At 41.6% G+C, this 18,209-nt stretch overlaps 1 protein-coding gene across 7 annotated transcripts; it reads left to right on the top strand.

Moving 5' to 3' along the window:
* Window positions 1–1,981: 1,981 nt before the first annotated feature.
* Window positions 1,982–15,347, top strand: HNRNPA3 (heterogeneous nuclear ribonucleoprotein A3). 7 transcript variants are annotated; one of them, XM_030952786.1, is made up of 13 exons: window positions 1,982–2,114; window positions 5,861–5,972; window positions 6,456–6,476; window positions 10,184–10,306; window positions 10,399–10,545; window positions 10,627–10,837; window positions 11,068–11,157; window positions 11,218–11,325; window positions 11,460–11,540; window positions 12,126–12,272; window positions 13,103–13,228; window positions 13,314–13,385; window positions 13,472–15,347. In XM_030952786.1, exons 2-12 carry the CDS (start codon window positions 5,907–5,909, stop codon window positions 13,364–13,366), a joined length of 1,173 nt encoding a protein of 390 aa, XP_030808646.1. In that variant the 5' UTR covers window positions 1,982–2,114; window positions 5,861–5,906; the 3' UTR covers window positions 13,367–13,385; window positions 13,472–15,347. The 7 variants fall into 7 exon arrangements, with proteins under 7 accessions (XP_030808646.1, XP_030808648.1, XP_030808645.1 ...); XM_030952788.1 differs by having other exon boundaries at window positions 6,453–6,476; window positions 11,233–11,325; XM_030952785.1 differs by having other exon boundaries at window positions 6,453–6,476.
* Window positions 15,348–18,209: the final 2,862 nt, after the last annotated feature.

The following is an 18,209-nucleotide window of genomic DNA, read 5'->3' as shown; positions in this document are numbered from 1 at the left end:
AGATTCACTTCACAAACAAATGCTGTATAAGAATCGAACAATAAAACTTTCAACAAACCCACAACAACAACAAAAAAAGGATAATGAAGTGAAACTGACATTCCAACCACATAAATATATAAAAGCTAAAAGCCTTTCTCACCATTTTTGTTTGTTTTTTTTTTAAATAGACACACGCTGTTGTTCACTTGGCTTACAAAGAGGAGAGTACATGTTTGCAAACATTGCTAGCAAAAAGAAAAGCATGTTAGCCATCTGCATAAATGACCAATACTGCATCTGCTACATAATGTGAAAGTTCATCTGACTATGAAACTACATGAGCCAGGACAGATATGAGTGTTTCAAATGCTATGTTTTCACCTAAGGAAATGGGTGACCCAAACCAGGGAGCAATATTTTACTAGACAACCTGAAAACACTTCACTAACAGGAAACTGTTTGCCTGAAATCAAAATTACAATTTCATCTAAGCCCTCAAACTTGTGTATCATTTTCATCTGCAACAGTGAATCTTAGTAAAATGTGCATCTCCCTCAGTTACTGGTTTGTCTTTTATTTCAGTGCAGTAAGCACAGTATTATAAGATTATTACATTCTGTACCGTTGATTACACATAGGGGAGGGTGATCATGAACTGAAACTGTTGAATTCAAATCTGATCTGCCTGTGGCTGTGCAACCAAATGAACTGCAAGACAATCAGCCCCCATGAGTAACAGTTAGATGTGAAATGAATGACAATCAAACTAATTAAGGAATTCTTCAAATGTGGTAGGGCAGCTCCTGTGTAAACTACAAAACCTCTGAAACTAAGAGACATATTTAGTACCATTGACAGTCTCTGAGTACTGTCACCTGAGAGTAACAGAGGCAAGAGGACAAACTACAGGAAGAATTTTATTTTAAATATAAAGTTAAATCGTGTGGTTTACTTTATTGACAAAAGGAAGATGAGAAATTCTTGGCTTTGGCCTCAGTGCAAAGAATAGCTGATGTTTTGTGGGATTTTTAGTGAGTTTTACTTTCTGCGTAGACATCTACCTACTAAAAGATATAGAAATGATCTAAAAACTTGTTTCAATCCTTGTACATGATAGCAGTGAGCATTTCTAGATCTGTTGGGAATTTCTCTATGCAGTAGGAAAATTATGTTTAGTTAATCGAACAGGTTTGGAAACTTTTGCATGGATGATGATATATTTTTATTTAGAAACATCAGGATAAAATAAAGAAATTAAAGTAACAGCTAATACTAAATTTCCAGCAATTCAGTAAAACCTCATCAACTGTCTTACTCCTTTATATAGGATGAAGATATTTTTAAAGGAGTAAGTGCCCGCTCCTGTTAAGGTTAGGTCGTCATACTAAAATAGGTACTGGTACTAATGAAAGGATAACCAAGACTGAAGAAACCTTGATGTGGTGGGTTACTTTAATAGTAAATTTTTATAACACTGCTTTTTCTGATGCCATTACTCCGGTAAGGAGACATTTTAAATATATGTGCTTAACTATGCTACTTTCTATACGAAATTGTCGCAGAATACCCTTTCTCCTGAACTCTCTACGCTAGTTTAAGATGACAAGCGCCATTCAAAGCTAGAGGCAATGCCTCTGAATGGGAAAGTGTGTGAAACGCACTGCTTGGACTTGTTTTGGCATTTATCCGGAAACTAACTAAGCTACGCTCAGTTCTGAGGGCGAGCGCTGAAGGAGCTCTGGAGAGCCAATCTTCAACTACCTCCTTGCAGCACCTCCAGCGTAAAACAATACGCAAAGACAAATAACCTCTCTTAGAAGGCCCTGTGCACCTCGGGCACACCCTGCTACTGCCGCAGCTGTGCCCTGTAGGTAGGGCATTTCCTCCTTTCGTTCTCTCTCCTACCAAGCACCCGATGCCGCCCTGCGCAGCCCGCGCACAGCGCTCCCTCGCAGGGCCCCTCGCGCTCGGGGGCGGGGCGGGGGCGGCCCCGCCTCTGGGGCCGCCCCACGCGCCCGTCGCGGCTGCGCCGGCGCCGCCACCCCCACAGCAGGCGGCGGTTTGTGCGCGGGGCCGGCGGTCGGCGTGGGACCGACGAGGGCGGGAAGGCGCTGTCGCTGAACGCCAGCACGGTGATATCTTCTCTTTCCTCCCCTCCCTACCCTTCCCCGCACCTTCCCTCTCCCCACCTTCCCTCGCTCCCGATCCTTTTCTGTCCTGGCGGGGAAGGCGCCGCGCGGACGGGGGGGAGAGGAGAAGGAGGGGGGGGGGAGAGGGGGGGGGATGGGCGGCGGGCCCTGAGAAGAAAAGCGGTAACGGCCGCAGCGCGCGCGCCGCCCCGAGCCCGCCTTGCCGCCACGTGACCCCCCCGCGCCCGCCCCCTCCTCTCCCGCCCGGCTCCATATTGGCGCTGCGCTGGCCGAGCCCGGGCACAAAATGGAGGTAACTGCGCGCGGGGCTCGCCGCCATCGGCCGAGGCAGGAGCGAGGCGGCTCCTGCCGCGCGGAGCTGGAGCGGCTTGAATTCCGTCCGAGCCCGCGGGCGGGAAAGCGCGGCGGGAAGGGGGCGGTTGGCGGCAATATGTCATGGAGCCCCTTGTAGTTCCCGCGGCCGCCGCCTCGTTGTGGCGTTCCCGCCGCGCTCCAGACCCGCTTTCGCCTGCGACACGCCGCGTTTGTCCGCAATGGCGGCGGGGGCAGGAAGAGACAGGGAGCGGGAGAGGCGGCGCTTCCGCCGCGCGGCCCCGCGGGCTGCGGCCGCCATTTCGCAGCGCCCCGGTGCGTGGGTGAGGGTCCCGACCCTCGGCCCGGGGCAGGGCTGGGGGCGGCAGAGCCCTTCGCAGCCATCCTGGGGGCACCAAAACACATGGGTGTGTGTTCAGGCTGCTGTAGGGCAAGGCGAGCCCTACACGTGCGTGCGTCATTGTTCTGCCCTCTCTGTGTTCCTTTCCCCCCTTCCCTCCCCGGCCCACCCTCCTCCAGCGTAAGCCACCCGGAGTAGTGCTGCAGGCATATTCTTTAACACATTTTTACATGCTCAGTTTTCTCGAAACAAATTTTAGAAGCGTTAAAGTAGTTCACTGCAGTACGCTGCATTTCGCAGAGGAATGCTGCAACACGTTGTAGCACCTCCCTGGTATCTTTTACCCTGCCCGGAGGGAGGTAAAACGTGCCTGGGACCTTCACTGCCCGGGGAGGTGGGGGAAGGAAAACTATATATAGAGTTCCTTTTCTCCACTCCCACAATTACACGTGCAGAAGACCCAGGACATTCGGTGGCATTCTGCCATGATCCTGGTGGGCAGCATGAAGCAGTCTGCACAAACCTAGTGAAATCATCCCTACCTGGAGGGAAATCGTAATGATATTCTGCCCTTGCTTTTCTTTCCTCAAAACCTAAGGTTCTTTGCTAAAGTGTTTGAGAGTATGGCAAGCAAAAAAAAAAAGGGGGTTTTTGTGTATTTTTTTATCTTTGCTCCTTTCACTGAACGCTGAAACCTTAGAAATTAAGATCTGAGAAACCAAGAGCTCACACTAGTTTGTGTTCCTGTATTAAAAACAGAAGAAAGTGGATCCCTTAACCAAAGCAGCTAAAAACAACTTTTCTTGTAAGCAATTGTTTAGCTGCTTCGGGGTTTAATAACTAAGAGGGGTGATGCGTTCAAAGCATTGGAAAGTGGTTCAGTAAAGCTTGGGAACCTATCACATCAGGTTTTAAGCTCGTACCTTGGGGTTTTCTCAAGCACATGTTCCTGTTGGTGTTGGGGATACACTACCAACACACTTAAAAATGGGAATCAGTTTTTTCCTGCCTTAACTTTTAGGTTTGGTAAAATACCTTTCTGTATGCACTTTTTAAGTCCACCTTCACCTGCTTATAGAACAGACCAGTGCATTTCCATAGTATTCTCTGATTGGATGGGTGAACTTCCATCTTCATAATGTCTGGTTTGTCTCTGTTAGCTTCTTTTCTCCTGTAAGAGACAAAGCAGTGTTGTGAGTAATGAGACAAGTGCTGGTGACTTCTTTATCGTTATAATTTAAAGCTTTTTTCCGAGACTGCTTTAAATTCTCTCGTTAAATTGCAGTATATGATTGCTACAATCCTAGTTTAACTAGCATTTAGTAGTAAAGGTATTCTGAGTATTCAGAGTTGAATAGAGTATTTTGTTGGTGATAAGAGTTTAAAAATACGGTGCTGTCAGCCTTAACGTTCTGTGAGGCAAAATAGGAATAGGACTGAGCAGGGCTGTGTTCCACATGAGCTGGTGGTGTGTATTTCAAGAAGACAACTCCTTGTTAACCCTTAAGGCCTTCAGAGGCCATTGGGGCAGAGACCATGCCCAGGAGCTTTATGTTGGCCGGTGTGGAGCCTCGCTGGGGACAGTAGCTTCAGAAAGGGATTCATACTTTCCATTACTTTGAAAAGGTATTTAAATAAGCTTATTCCTTTACTCCCTGACAATTTCTAAAGCTTTATTTTGCTGTATAGTGAGTTTGTAGAAAGCCCTTGAAGTGGTAATGTTCTGTTTCATACCTCCCCTACATGACTTTAAAAAATTGACAGCTCAGTTGAAGTACTTAATATCCTAATACCTCTTAAGTCAAAGTGATGTTTGATTTAAAGGATTTCAAGAGCAGCTCCAACATTGTGTAGCAGGAACTGAAGATAATACAAACATTTTGACATTGCTTAATAAAACCTTTTAAAGTGTTAATGCATTAAATTGCGATACTCATGATTTCACAGTTGAGTTTAATTTGAAGCCGAATTTTAACATGAAATTACGTTTAAGAATTTGCACTTAGAACAATAGCGTATATTGCTCATTAGTAGAGACCTACCTGCCTTTCCACATGCAGGAATAAAATTTGCAGGAAGAAAACTTTAAAAAAGACCCCACAACCCAAACAAACAAACCCATCACAGAAGTACACCTAATCTTGTAAATATCTATGCTTTTAAATGCAGCACAAGTATAGTTTTACTGAAGTATGTTATGTACTTGACTGCATTGCATTTTGGCCACTGTAATAAAGCTTCAAGAAACATCCAAAGTAGTAGTGAATATTGGCCAGAGATAAATGAATACATTAATACTAGAACCAACTGAATGTTCCTAGAAAGTTTTCTAGAAAAAGGCCAAAGGGAGCATGATTTTTTTGGCTGGATGTGTATTTATGGGTTCATTCACTGAGCTTATCTTGTAAAAGATTTCGTATTTGTAATGGGACATATGTCACATAGTACAGGGCAGTAATCAAATATGTAATAGGGGAGCAAAAGTAATGCAGATGCCTAGTGCTAGAGACTCCTGAGGATCAGCAGTTCTTGATGTTGCAAGTCAGCATCAGTAAGGGCTTCTTGCACTACTCCTAGTGGAAAGTATTTTTTAATACAGGAACTATATAAGACATCCTCTAGTGTTGCACACTGCTGGATAGCTGACTACAATAGGTAGTCATCAGAAAGTTCTAATAAGCAGTGTTTACCAAATGTTACATGTTTTGGGGGTTAAAAATCCAGAGAAGCAGAATTTACGTAGTGGATTTGGGTATTGAAGTGGAATTTGCTTGCTGTATCAGTTGTACTCACAATAGTTTTGTCAGACAGTAATAGATAAAGGTTTGCTACAGATTTTAGCATTAGTTTGTATAGTGAGCTTGACTGGGATAGCAGATGTTTCTTTTACATCTCTTTCCAGTTGTTAGCTGAGTAGCCTGAGGCTTTTTATCCCACCCTTTTAAATACTTCTGAGATTTTTTTTTTCTACTTTAACCTGTTTCTTCCTGCAAAGCTACACCTGTGCATTGCAGCAGAGAGGGCCCTGTGTCACAGGAACTGGGGTAAGTACTGACTTATCCAACCTGTTTTCTAGGTTTCCTAGATCTAAAAGAAAGGCCGAGTTAGAGTACCCTTCCAAAATGGCTGCTATTAAGGAAGAGAGAGAAGTGGAAGACTACAAGAGGAAAGGAAGACGATCCTCACAGGTGAGAGGATGGGTTTTTTTATTAAATATAAAGTAGTTTTAAGGGGGAAAAGATGAAAAAAAACCCCAAGTAACCATTTCTATCTGATATAGTAATATCTTTTTTTCTGCCTTCTTCATCCCCGTATTAGTGGAGTAACTTTAAATTGCAGTTTATTACATGCAGTTGTAAGGGGTGGGGTGTTAAGCATAATGGGGAAATTTTGCTTGTCTAGTTTTCTGTTACAACAGAATTGATTAAATACATGTTTCTGATTAAAGCAAGGTGGAATTATTAAATTAATGTATCTTCTGAGTATCAGCAGGAACTTGATTACTTCTACCTTCAAAAGTCCTGTTTTTAGTGGGAATGAAGACAGGTTCCTATTTGCTTTTCTTTTTTTTTTCTTTTTTTTTTTTAAGTAAAAATGGTTGCCTGATAGTCACTGCAAATGAAAGCGAGCTGTACTAAGTAAAAATAACTGTTTTCTTTTGCTTCTAGCAGAAATACCGTAGACTGAATAAGGTGCGTAGTATAGAGAAGACGTTGGGGCTGTTTTTGGGAGGATGGGAGCTAGTTACTTTTGGGGCAGGGTGTGGAAGTGGGAGGGGGGAAAGTTCTTAATACCTTTCAGAAAATAATTTTAAGGTCAGCAAAAAGGGTATTGAAAGTGCTTATATAGCTTATAACGGAGGCATTTTATCTTCATTTAATTGGATTTGTTTGCTTTCTAACATTATTTTTTCAGGTTGCCTGAATATTTTAGCTAGTTCAAACCAACTTTTTTCTGGAATGATACACTACTGCAATGTGGGAGGGCCTATACACTTGAATTATGAACAAACCTTGTCCCAGTTGCATGTGTCTGGTAGTGTATGGTTATTTTGTATTGAAGTACAGTGTGTAAAGTCCTTTTGGAAGGAATGTTGAAAATCTCTCACTGATTTGGACTTTGAATTGAGTGTAATGGGGTGGATCAGCTGCATACTAAATAACCTCTTGTAGTTCAGAAAAGTATCTTGCCCTGCAATGATCTTAAAACTTGAGTTTCTAGAGAACAAGTTTCTCGGGGAACCTTGCTGAGGCCCCAGTGGCCTGTAAGCTTTCCAGTTTCAGAAGGCAGTCTGGGATTGTACTGCCTGGGGGGACAGGGTGGTCTCAGGTTCAGCCACAGCTGAGCCTAGCCTTGGTGGCCAGCATTTTGTGGGCACTTGCTGCTGCTCAGAGGTAGAATGCATGGGAGAGCTCCACCCGAAAACTGCCTTTACACAGAAATACTGCAACTCCAAAAGGCTGATCATTCAAAACCCCTGCTGTAGGAAATTTCACTTGATGGCAACCTCAGCATAGAAGCAGTATGTATCTGCAGTAGCTTTGTCTTAAAGGTTGTCAGGATTTCTGCAAAGAGGAGGATTTTTGCAGGAATCTCAGGGGGTTCTAGCTGCCATCTTTCCCTCCCCGCCTTAGGCGAGAGGTACACTTACAGTGCGCCGGGTGCCGGGGGTTCGGTAGGGCCTGGAGGCCGCGCTGCGGTTCTGCGGGAGGCGAACAGAGGGGCCCGCGGCTCCCGCAGCGCCGGCCCCGCCTTGGGCCCCGCGGGCCGGGCCCCGCCCATGGCGCCACTGCGGCGCCGGCCGCGCGCCCCGCCCTCGCCTCCATATTGCCGCGGCGGCCGAGGCTGAGCACAAAATGGAGGCGGCCGGGCCCGCGGCGCGCTCGGGCTTTAGTGGGGGAGGGCCACAGTCGGGGCAGACGGAAAGTTCTCCGCCTCTGCAGAGCCGTGTAATGTGTCTGGAAGCCCCTCTGACAGCTTAGGAGGAGAAACAGTGTCTTGCCGACTAAGGGCAGGCTGGACGGTCTTGCAGCTGCTCTCCCGACTCCTGCCAGAGGAGTTCTTCAAAATGGCGTGCTCTCCTGGCGTGTCAGCTGAGCAGGAGGCAGCCTGGTTCCAATAGAGCAGGGTGGAGACGTGCTCTGCAGGATTTTCTGTGCAGGAAGGACTGCTGTTAGAACTAACTTCAGGCAGAACAGCTGAGAAAGGGTCTTGTCTGATAGAGGACAGCACCTGAAAACCCCAGTGAGAACAAACTGCCTAAAAAACTGATTCCCTAATTCTCTTAAGAAAATACTGCCTTCTATTTTTTGCACATAATTCCTATTACATGTATGTGTCCTAAGGATAATTCTTATCCAGTAGAACAGAGAAGCTATAACAGCGGGTGTTCTTCCTGCTGTATGAGAACAGCAGTTCTCATGCGCATAATAACAATAAGTAGGAAAGAGCTTCACTTTTTCCTTACCTGAAAAAGTCAGTGGTTATTCTTTTAAGGTAAAAGCACTCTGAGTTGTTAGCTGGAAACTTTAATAGCCTTGAATAATATCAGAACTGTGAATAGTCTGTCCAGTTTTTCCTTAGATCCATTTCTGATTTTGAAGGAGTCTGATCTTCACAGCTTCATATAATAAATGTCTTTCAGTATACGTAGAAGAGTTTTGAAATGCTTAGTGTTCAGCATAACCCAACTAAAAATTGTCAGTCGATTTTAAAAATTGGAATTAGCAACAGATAGCACTTAACCTAAAGCAGTTTCTATATGCAGTAGGTGTGTAATCCTATAAAATTTAAAGTTTCGATGTAGTGAGAAGGGAGTTTGTTTTTTCTTTAATGCTTTTGTAGTCTGGACTGCTTGGAAGACACTAGAAGCTTTACTTTGTAGTCAAAGGACCATTGACTGTTACTGATTTATATGATGATCCTGAGGTAACAAAGCCTTAATTAGTAGGCTGCTATCAAAAATGCTGGGGTTATTTCTAACAAAATTCAGCAGGTATAAAGGCAGATATTTAATTCCCAGACAGTTTTTCATAATCTTAGTTACTGTTTGCTGTAGTACAACCTAAGTATTATAAGCCAGCGGTTTGCTGAAGCACTGTATAATACAAAAACTCTCACTCAGAGGGGCTTAAGCCTTCCTGGCCAACCCTAGCAATGTGGCAGAGGTTAAAGACTTCAGATTTGAAGCAGAATGTCTGCAGATAGAAGTCTGTGGCTGTTTTTATGTAGTTCACATCAGGATAATGCTGCATCTAGTCTGGTTTAATGGACTGCAGCAGAAACAGTGAGGCCTGTTGAACATTGATGCTGCAGAACTGAAGCCATACACAGCATAGCTGGCCAGCCCCTTGTGGAGTGTGTGACATGCACAGAAGTACCCACTTGCTAAATGAGACTTTAATCTGGTTGCTTCTAAACAGAGAGGTCCGGTAAGACTTCTCTGACAGTGGCAGTTGTGAAACAATTTTTTGTGAACTCCTCGTCAAATGTGTGGGGAAATTCCCCATCTAGTAAAGTGCAGCGCTGAAACAGAGCAGAAACACAATTGTGCTCTTAAACCCATTTCAGTCATTTGACAGAAGACTGGGATCTACAAAATGTGGCTAGTCATACATAGGCAGTGTTACCAAGAGCTATTAAACTTCCTTGTTCTGTGATACTTGCTAAGTTACCAATCTTACTCCGGTAGTTGTACCCACTACTGGTCATTGATGAGTTGTTAGGGCATTTTTTTTGTCTGTAAGACATAGGTCCATGTTGTCTCACATTTGAGAGGTATTTCCCATAACACTAAAATCCACATAAATATTTACATTATCTTCCTTGCGTGTACTCGAGTAATAGAATTATCAAAGTACAGAATTTCTATTTAAAATAATTTAGTATTGATATGTTTCGTGAAATTGTATAAAGATAACCTTTCAAAATGGACATCCCCAAAGAGTAGACACTCAGCCTGAACGTTTTTTCCTTGTGTACTGCATCCTTAAATTTTTTGTAGATCGACATATTTATGCTTCATAAAGTGTTAGAACTTCCCTTTATCCAGCAGTGCTTCATTCCCAGTCCCTACAGTGTGAACTGCAGCTCAAAGATAGCCACAGAATGAATGCACTTTTGGGTGGTGGGGAGCAACTAAATTACCTAATATATTGAAATTCCTTTACTGTTTGCATTTTAGCACTCTTTTAAGTTGTTAAAGTGTTTTAATTAAAGTCACACCTCATTAAGTGTTTACAATTTTGCTGTCTAAACCCATTAGAAGTCATTGTTTTGATGTAAATGTATTTCACCTATTTGTAGTTATAATGTGCACAAATAATTTCTAGTAATTCACTGAAATTTTAATTCTGTAATTTGTATTCAAAGTATGTTTTTGATTTTTTTCATTTTGTAGGGCCATGAGCCAAAGGAGCCAGAGCAGTTGAGAAAGCTGTTCATTGGAGGTCTGAGCTTTGAAACAACAGATGACAGCTTGAGAGAGCACTTCGAGAAATGGGGCACGCTCACCGACTGTGTGGTAAAGTCTCTTGTTATTAGTTTGTGCTTTTGAAAGGGTTAGGTAGTTAAAGGTAGCACAGAAATACAGAGTGCCTCCTTGTGTGTTTGCAGGTGATGAGAGACCCACAAACAAAACGTTCCAGAGGCTTCGGTTTTGTGACTTACTCCTGTGTGGAGGAGGTGGATGCTGCCATGAGTGCTCGACCACATAAGGTTGATGGACGCGTGGTTGAACCAAAGAGAGCAGTTTCCAGGGAGGTGAGTTAGTGTTCCAGTTAACCACATATCCTGATCTTTACCTACTACTTTAAACACTGAATTTCATTTTTGGCATTGCAGGATTCTGTAAAGCCTGGGGCACACCTCACCGTAAAGAAAATATTTGTTGGTGGAATTAAGGAAGATACAGAAGAATATAATTTGAGGGAGTACTTTGAAAAATACGGAAAAATTGAAACCATAGAGGTCATGGAAGACAGGCAGAGTGGAAAGAAGAGAGGCTTCGCTTTTGTTACTTTTGATGATCATGATACAGTTGATAAAATTGTTGGTACGTAAGCTCTTCAGTGACAAATGACTTAGGGGATAAAGTGTTAAGATTTCAGAAAAGTGTGTGGAATGAGATGATTGCTTAATCAGCTGCTTTACTGTTGTAAAGGATGCGGTTGATTTCGTGTTACTTTTCAGTGTGCACATGACTTGTAGTAACTTTATGTGAGAGTTTTACAGCATATTGCAACAATGTGATTTCTAACTTTCATTTTTCACTATTTTCTGTAGTTCAGAAATACCATACTATAAATGGACACAACTGTGAAGTGAAAAAAGCACTCTCAAAACAGGAGATGCAGACTGCTAGCTCTCAGAGAGGTGAGTTGTAGTTGTGCATAGCTATTTTGTGTAACAGGTTTTCAATTAATGTAATTCAAGTGAAATATTTTGTAGGTCGTGGGGGTGGCTCAGGCAACTTCATGGGCCGTGGAAACTTCGGAGGCGGTGGAGGGAATTTTGGCCGAGGAGGAAACTTTGGTGGGAGAGGTAAATGGCTGGATTATTATTATAGAATGTGATGTACATTTTGGTTTTGTTTTTGTTTTTATTTCCTCTGTCAGTTGGCTTAAACACTTAACATGTTTGTTCAGGAAAACATTCTCATCTGTTTTGTGTTCTAGGAGGCTATGGGGGTGGTGGTGGCGGTGGTGGGAGCAGAGGAAGCTTTGGGGGTGGTGACGGATACAATGGATTTGGTGATGGTAAGTGTATTGTTCACTTCTTTTCCCCCAATGTTAGAAACAGCTGTAAGTCTTGCCTTCACCTTGGAAGCAAAGTCTGTTTTGGTGATAATATGATAATGTCAGTGATGAAAATGAAATGTCTGCATTGTAGAGCTGTGAAGAGTTAACTTTTTTTTTGTTCTCCCCACAAAATGATGGGTGGAAAAAATACTCGTCTGTATTTACCCTTTAAAAAATATATCATAAGGTCATGAGGGAGCTGCTTATTATTAAGACTTGAGTGGAGATTCTTAGTTGAGATGACTAAAACTGAATAAAGCAGTAAACAGCTGTTTTCAGTAAACTCTTAAGACTTCTTGTGGTTCAGTGGTATCTTTTTAGTGATGCAGTTAGGATGAGTATCCAAAATGCATCTGAAGAGAAATACTGTAATTGCCAAAAGGCTAAAAAAAGTAATTACCAGAATGCAAAAAGGGATGAGGGAAGCAGCATGAAATTAATTACTTGCACAAGTGTCTTGGTTTGGGTTTGTTTGTTAAATGGATCTTTCCTTACCAGTATTTAGCTTTGGTGTGTTAAGTTTGACTTTGCTTTTATCCAAAGGTGGCAACTATGGAGGTGGTCCTGGCTATGGCAGCAGAGGAGGTTATGGTGGTGGTGGAGGACCAGGATATGGAAACCCAGGTGGTGGATATGGAGGTGGAGGAGGAGGATATGATGGCTATAATGAAGGAGGAAATTTTGGTGGTGGTAAGATTACAGCTTTAATTCTACATCCATGGTTCTTAGGTTTCATTTCACAATGCCTGAAATATGGTAATTCATAAAATGAGTTGTATGTCTAGGTTTTAATGTAGAAGGCCATGTTGCATAAGGAAAATTCTTTTTCATGGGGATCCGCTTTGATAAACTACAACTTTGTTTTCCATGGGTCTGTTTTTCAAAAGGCTTTGGCTATAAATCAGTGTGTGGAGGCAGAGTACAGGAGTTTCAGTAGTTTTGAGAATTTCAAGTATGTTGTCCTTGGATACCAGTTCACAACATGTAGATCACATCCTCCTGTGTGAGGACTACAAACACAAATTTTTATAAGCTTTTTTATTGTTTGCCCCGAATTTGGGGAGTTAAGCTGCAAAAACTGCTGTATATCTTACTATACTTTCTGATCCATGTATGCAGCATGTCCATTACAGTTCTCTCATTTTTTCTATGCAAATAAATGGTAGTTTACGTTACTGTCATCCATGCAGAGTTGTGCAGTAGAAGAATAATGGTGGAACTCATGGTTTTCTGATTTTGGAGGCCTTAATTTGGCCTGTTGGGTTAATATCAAATTGCCTACTCAAATGTGCTTTTAATGTGATGTGTTTCATCTTCAATAAAATACCAATTTCTAATCACAGAAATACCAAGGGTCTTCTGTTACGTGTGCATTTGCATAGAGGTGGCATCAAATACAGGAATTTAATTTTAAATTGTTCTAAACTACTACAATTTATTTTCACATTGGATATTGGAATTTGGTGAGTTTTGTGTCCTAAATGTTAAACAAACACGGCTTTATGAATTACTTGTTTTAGGTAATTATGGTGGAAGTGGAAACTACAATGATTTTGGCAATTACAGCGGACAACAGCAGTCTAACTATGGTCCCATGAAAGGTGGTGGCAGCTTTGGTGGCAGAAGTTCAGGCAGTCCCTATGGTGGTAAGTATGATTTTGTACAGAAAGTATTTTTTAGTTAAAATCCATTGTTGTTCATGTACTTCAATATATACATTGATTTTTTTAGGTGGTTATGGATCTGGAAGTGGAAGTGGGGGCTATGGTGGTAGAAGATTCTAAAAATGCTACCAGAAAAAGGGTAGGTGTAATGCATATTTATAATGATGATTAATAATGTACAACTGTTCACTGAGAGTAATAATTTTCTTATCCTGTATTCAACAGGCTACAGTTCTTAGCAGGAGAGAGAGCGAGGAGTTGTCAGGAAAGCTGCAGGTTACTTTGAGACAGTCGTCCCAAATGAATTAGAGGAACTGTAAAATCTGCCACAGAAGGAACGATGATCCATAGTCAGAAAAGTTACTGCAGCTTAAACAGGAAACCCTTCTTGATCAGGACTGTCATAGCCACAGTTTGCAAAAAGTGCAGCTATTGATTCATGCAATGTAGTGTCGATTAGATGTACATTCCTGAGGTCTTTCTCTGTTGTAGCTTTGTCTTTCTTTTTTCTTTTTATTTTCCCATTACATCAGGTATATTGCCCTGTAAATTGTGGTAGTGGTACCAGGAATAAACAAATCAATGAATTTTTAACTTTTCAATATTTGTGTAGTTCAGTTTTTCCACATTTAGTACAGAGAACTCTATAACAGAATTGAAATGTAGTTTAGGGTGTTTCCTTGTTAGTTAATAGAGAAGATAAATGCATTTCTCAATTACTATTTTGTATTAATTTAAAGTTAACAATAGAAACACCTATTGATTTGCAGTCTTAAGGGGTCTAGTCTCAGTGTATATACGTAACTGTCATTGACATGAGTTACATAGGCATACAGAGGGAAAACATCTGTATGTTGCATTATAGTTTGTTTAGATGTATAACTAGGATTTGAGTTACTCAAACTAGTGTTTGTGAATCATAGAACTAAGCTTTATCTTAATGAAAACTTCAAATCACTTTTTGGTTTGTGCATATTTTTTTAATTTGTAGTTCTGTATTAGTACTAGCGCTTCAAGAAAATAAGGCATGATAAATATTTTAACAAGACCAACTTTAGACACATGAAAGCTGTCTCCCGTCTCATTTGAGATGCATAAGGGATAACTGAAGTTGTTTAAGTCTTGGGTGGAGAGAAAAATTTGCTTTTTACCTTTATATTTATTGTAATTCCAGAGAAGTTAAGGTGGGGGGAATCAAGTGCCTGTTTCCTTGGGATATACAATGATTCTGTTTCAATAAAACTATACTTTGGGGAGGGTGGCTTGGAATTTTCATCCCCTTTGTCCCCATTTCCTTCTCCCTTGCACCAGACTGCACTGTTTCAATTAAATGAGGTGTCATAGTGAGAGTAATAGGTATGTTCCTCAATAATTTAATGGCTATATACTTTCTTGCATGCACCCTAGGCAATTTTCTGGACACATGCTTCTGACTGGGAGCCAAGGTAGCACAGGTGTAATCACTGACAGTCCCAGGTAATGTGCTCCAAAAGCCCATTCCCCATGGGCTCTTTAATAATAGAGTCCTTGAGCTGTTTCCCTGGCAGACGTGTGTGCTCAGCTGAGAGCTCAAAGATCAAACACGATATAGTTGTATTTTACTGACCAGAAGCACTCCCACAATGTAGAGGGCTACAGTCCCCAGTTCCCACAGGTAGAATGATAAGTGTGCTACAACTGGATTTGGTGCAGTGGAGTAGAAAATCTGACCAGTACATGTGGCTAGAAATTGTACTTCATTCTCACTTCTAACCTCCAAATTAAGGCACTGCAGTCTGTGCTGTCCTCATCTGATATGAATTCTCTTGACTATTGCCAGGCCAGTGCTTGCTGTCAATTCAGACTCAGAAGAGTAGGGACCCAGTCAATAAAAGAAATACTCAGACACTTGGCAATATGTATTGGAATTACTCACACCTGTTTCACTTCTGGGTCAATGTGCAGTATAAGGTAAATGCAATTCCAGTGTAGGAATGAATCTGCAAAGATGTATGAAATGGCTTAAGGCATAATCAGTCATATTAATGAATTATAATTTTTAAGAAGTGGTAGAAAAATAAGTGTGTTGTTTGAAAAAAATTAAACATGTTATTTAAATGCTGTCATTGGAGTGTATTTAGACTGCAGTACGCTAAAACAAGGAACCAGTGTCAAGATGGTAGCCTCCAAAATGGATTTCAAAGTCTGCTTATTCTTGTCTGTGGAGTTCTGAAAGATCTCAAAAGTTAAAGCAAGAATTGGTGGTTTAGTGAACGCTTCTGTTGTTGTACATGTTCGTTTGGGCTTGGGGTGGGGGGGAGGCTGTACTTCAATAAAGGCATTTTTTAAACAACCCATTTGGAGTTTGAAAACATGGGAAACTAAACCACAACTCACTAGGGAGTGAGACACCCGACTTCTGACTTGCTTTGTACATTACTATGCTAGAAGATGTGTAGAGTTGCACCTGGGGCCTGCATCTGATTGCAGGGACAACTGGAGGATGGGGTTGATGTCCCTTCTGACAATTGATCTGGTATTTCTAAATTTTTTAGAATGTATTGACAGTGTTCTTTTTAACAGGGCCTCTTGTAGCTGTACTGTGACTACAATGTTAACTTTGAAAAATAGTGTCATAATAAACTTTATGAACAAGATCTGTATGCAACCTTTTAAGAGATGGATGTAAGTGACCGCTTTTTAGGTGGGTGGGGTAGCTTAGCTGTTGTTTGTGACGTGGAAAAGTGTAAGCCATGAGGACAGTGATCCGCCAGCTTTACAGAACCTAGGATGTACTTCTTTGATCCATACATTGCTAAGGAGACTCGTAAGACAGGACTTCAGCAGCCTATTGAGTATGGAGAAGTCAGCCTAATTAAAGAATGACAAGGCAGCAGGAGCAACAGCTTCAACTTCCAGAAAAGTGAAGGAATAAGATACTGTGCTGATAGTGAGCAGCTTTCCCAAGGCTAGTTAAATCTGCTTATCACAGCTGAAATATCGAAGAAAGTCTAGCAAGAGTTCTTCACCTTTTGGAGCCTCCTTGAGTGATAGCTACTTGAGTTGACTCAAAATCAATAGGTCTAGCATTTAGACCTGAAAGGAAGGGCAATGAGCATAGGTAAGGTTTGCCTTTAAAATTTTTCATGAATTATAAAGAGTGGTGGGAGGTTTTTTAACAAGGTAAGAGTAATTTCTTTAATTTTCAGGTTGAATGAGAAGCTGCTGCTTGACAAAATGGGGAATGTCTTGCACATCCTCTTCAAATGAAGGTTTCTGACTGGGTAAGATTTGTTGTGTATAGTAAAATGTGTTTAACCCCTATTTCCTTCTAGGCTTTCCTTTGACAGTCAATATCAGGGGAAGCCATAAGTGCTAAGCAGCAAATATTCCAGCATATGTCATCCAGTGTTTCCTGTTCTGGATGAGTGCTGCTTGCTGGCACATTTCTTATTCAAGAATCTTCTGTTCCTGGCAGATACAAAATTGCTTCATGTCTGAGGTCAACAAGACAAGTTGATGTTTTGAAATAATGTGTTTAGGTTACTGGGGAGTATGCTGGGGTGGGGGGAATTGCTCTGTGCCTTGTCATGGAAAGGGGTGCTGCAGAGAAGCCCAGGAAGGCAGTGACACTGAAGTGGTTCTTTGGTTCTCAGCAGCTGTGACCTGCTGCCGCTGCTTGCACCCGTTCTGGGAGAGAGCTTGGTATTGGTGCAAGCTGGGATTTCCCTCCTAGGTAGTGGATCCTGGTTTACCTGTACAAATCAAAGAGCTCTCTTTCCGATTCTGGGTGCTTTCAGGCAGGGTAATTGAGGCTAATAGTCTCATGATACCCAGCTGAAATCACAATGGCATTTGTACAGGCAAATGGAATGGCAATAAAAACTTCTCATGCAATCGTGATTTTACACAGACTGCAACATGTATTAAGTCTTGGAACGCGTATTACTTCCTTTTCTGCATCTTTGATTGTTACAGGTTCTTTTATAAAGTACGTCAGCATTTGTTTAAACTTCCCAATATATTTCTGAGCCTGTGCATTCTTAGGAAGTCAATTTCTGTTTTAGTGTTGGTTATACTTCAGTTGCTCTGAAAGTAGTCAAATGGAACCTGCCTTATCAGAGGCAGAGACATGTTCACAAGCTGTTTTAAGTACTTAGACTTTCTACCTGCTGCCTGTAGGCTCCCAGAAAGTAATTCCTGACTTTGTAATACAGAGTTAACTAATTTGTAAGTAACATACAGAGACTTTCATAAAATCAGAAGCTACTTAATTGAAAATTTCACGATAACTGCATGTACTTCTTAAAAAACACTGAGACAAGTTTGTGCTTAGCCAAGGTTGAGCCTAAGTCTGAAACTGCAGTACAGTCACGTTGCCTTAGTGTAATGTGCCAGCTTGTTGCTGAGGTGATGAGCTTGCTTTCTTAAGCCTAAAAGTGGGAAATAAGTGCTCTGCTTGGCAGAGCTCCCGCAGGCATCTGTGCAGCAACAGGTAATGGGGAACAGCATTGCCCCTCAGGTACAAACGCTCTTGCAGCTGCAGTGGTCTTTGGATTTTTTTAACAGTAGAATTTTGAAAATGTAACAAAATTAATTTTTAACAAAAACTTTGTCGTTTGCCTTGGTATTAGGCCTGTGTATAGAGTAAAGCTCTACCTTTCTTTAATATGAGAGGATTCCACATTGCTGCAGACTTGTGTGCTCTGGGTGGGTCTTTTTGCACCACATACAGAAATAAATAATCACTGTTAGAATTATTTTTACAGTTTGATTCATAACACTCTTGTTAAGATTAATTTGCTTAAATTCAGTTATTTATAGCCAAATCTGTTCAGAAATAACTTTTACCAAAATTAACACTTTCTTATGGGAGTACTAGGTCAATTGTATCTCTGTCCAAGAGGCACTTTTAAGAGTTAAGAACTTTATTTCATGGCCATCTGGCTTCTGTTGAAAATAGCAGCTTTAAATGGAGATGGGG

The sequence above is a fragment of the Camarhynchus parvulus genome, chromosome 7 (assembly GCF_901933205.1).
Source record: "Camarhynchus parvulus chromosome 7, STF_HiC, whole genome shotgun sequence".
Taxonomy (NCBI): Eukaryota; Metazoa; Chordata; class Aves; order Passeriformes; family Thraupidae; genus Camarhynchus; species Camarhynchus parvulus.
Note: the sequence above shows the minus strand (reverse complement) of the source record. Positions and strands in the feature narration are given on the sequence as shown.

What these genes read in the sequence shown, in the direction of transcription:
- HNRNPA3 (XM_030952785.1), top strand. Translation starts at nt 5,907, where the DNA reads ATGGCTGCTATTAAGGAAGAGAGAGAAGTGGAAGACTACAAGAGGAAA. An exon ending in AATACCGTAGACTGAATAAG is followed by an intron (nt 6,477 to 10,183) that starts GTGCGTAGTATA and finishes TTCATTTTGTAG; the next exon opens with GGCCATGAGCCAAAGGAGCC. An exon ending in ATACAATGGATTTGGTGATG is followed by an intron (nt 11,541 to 12,125) that starts GTAAGTGTATTG and finishes TTTTATCCAAAG; the next exon opens with GTGGCAACTATGGAGGTGGT.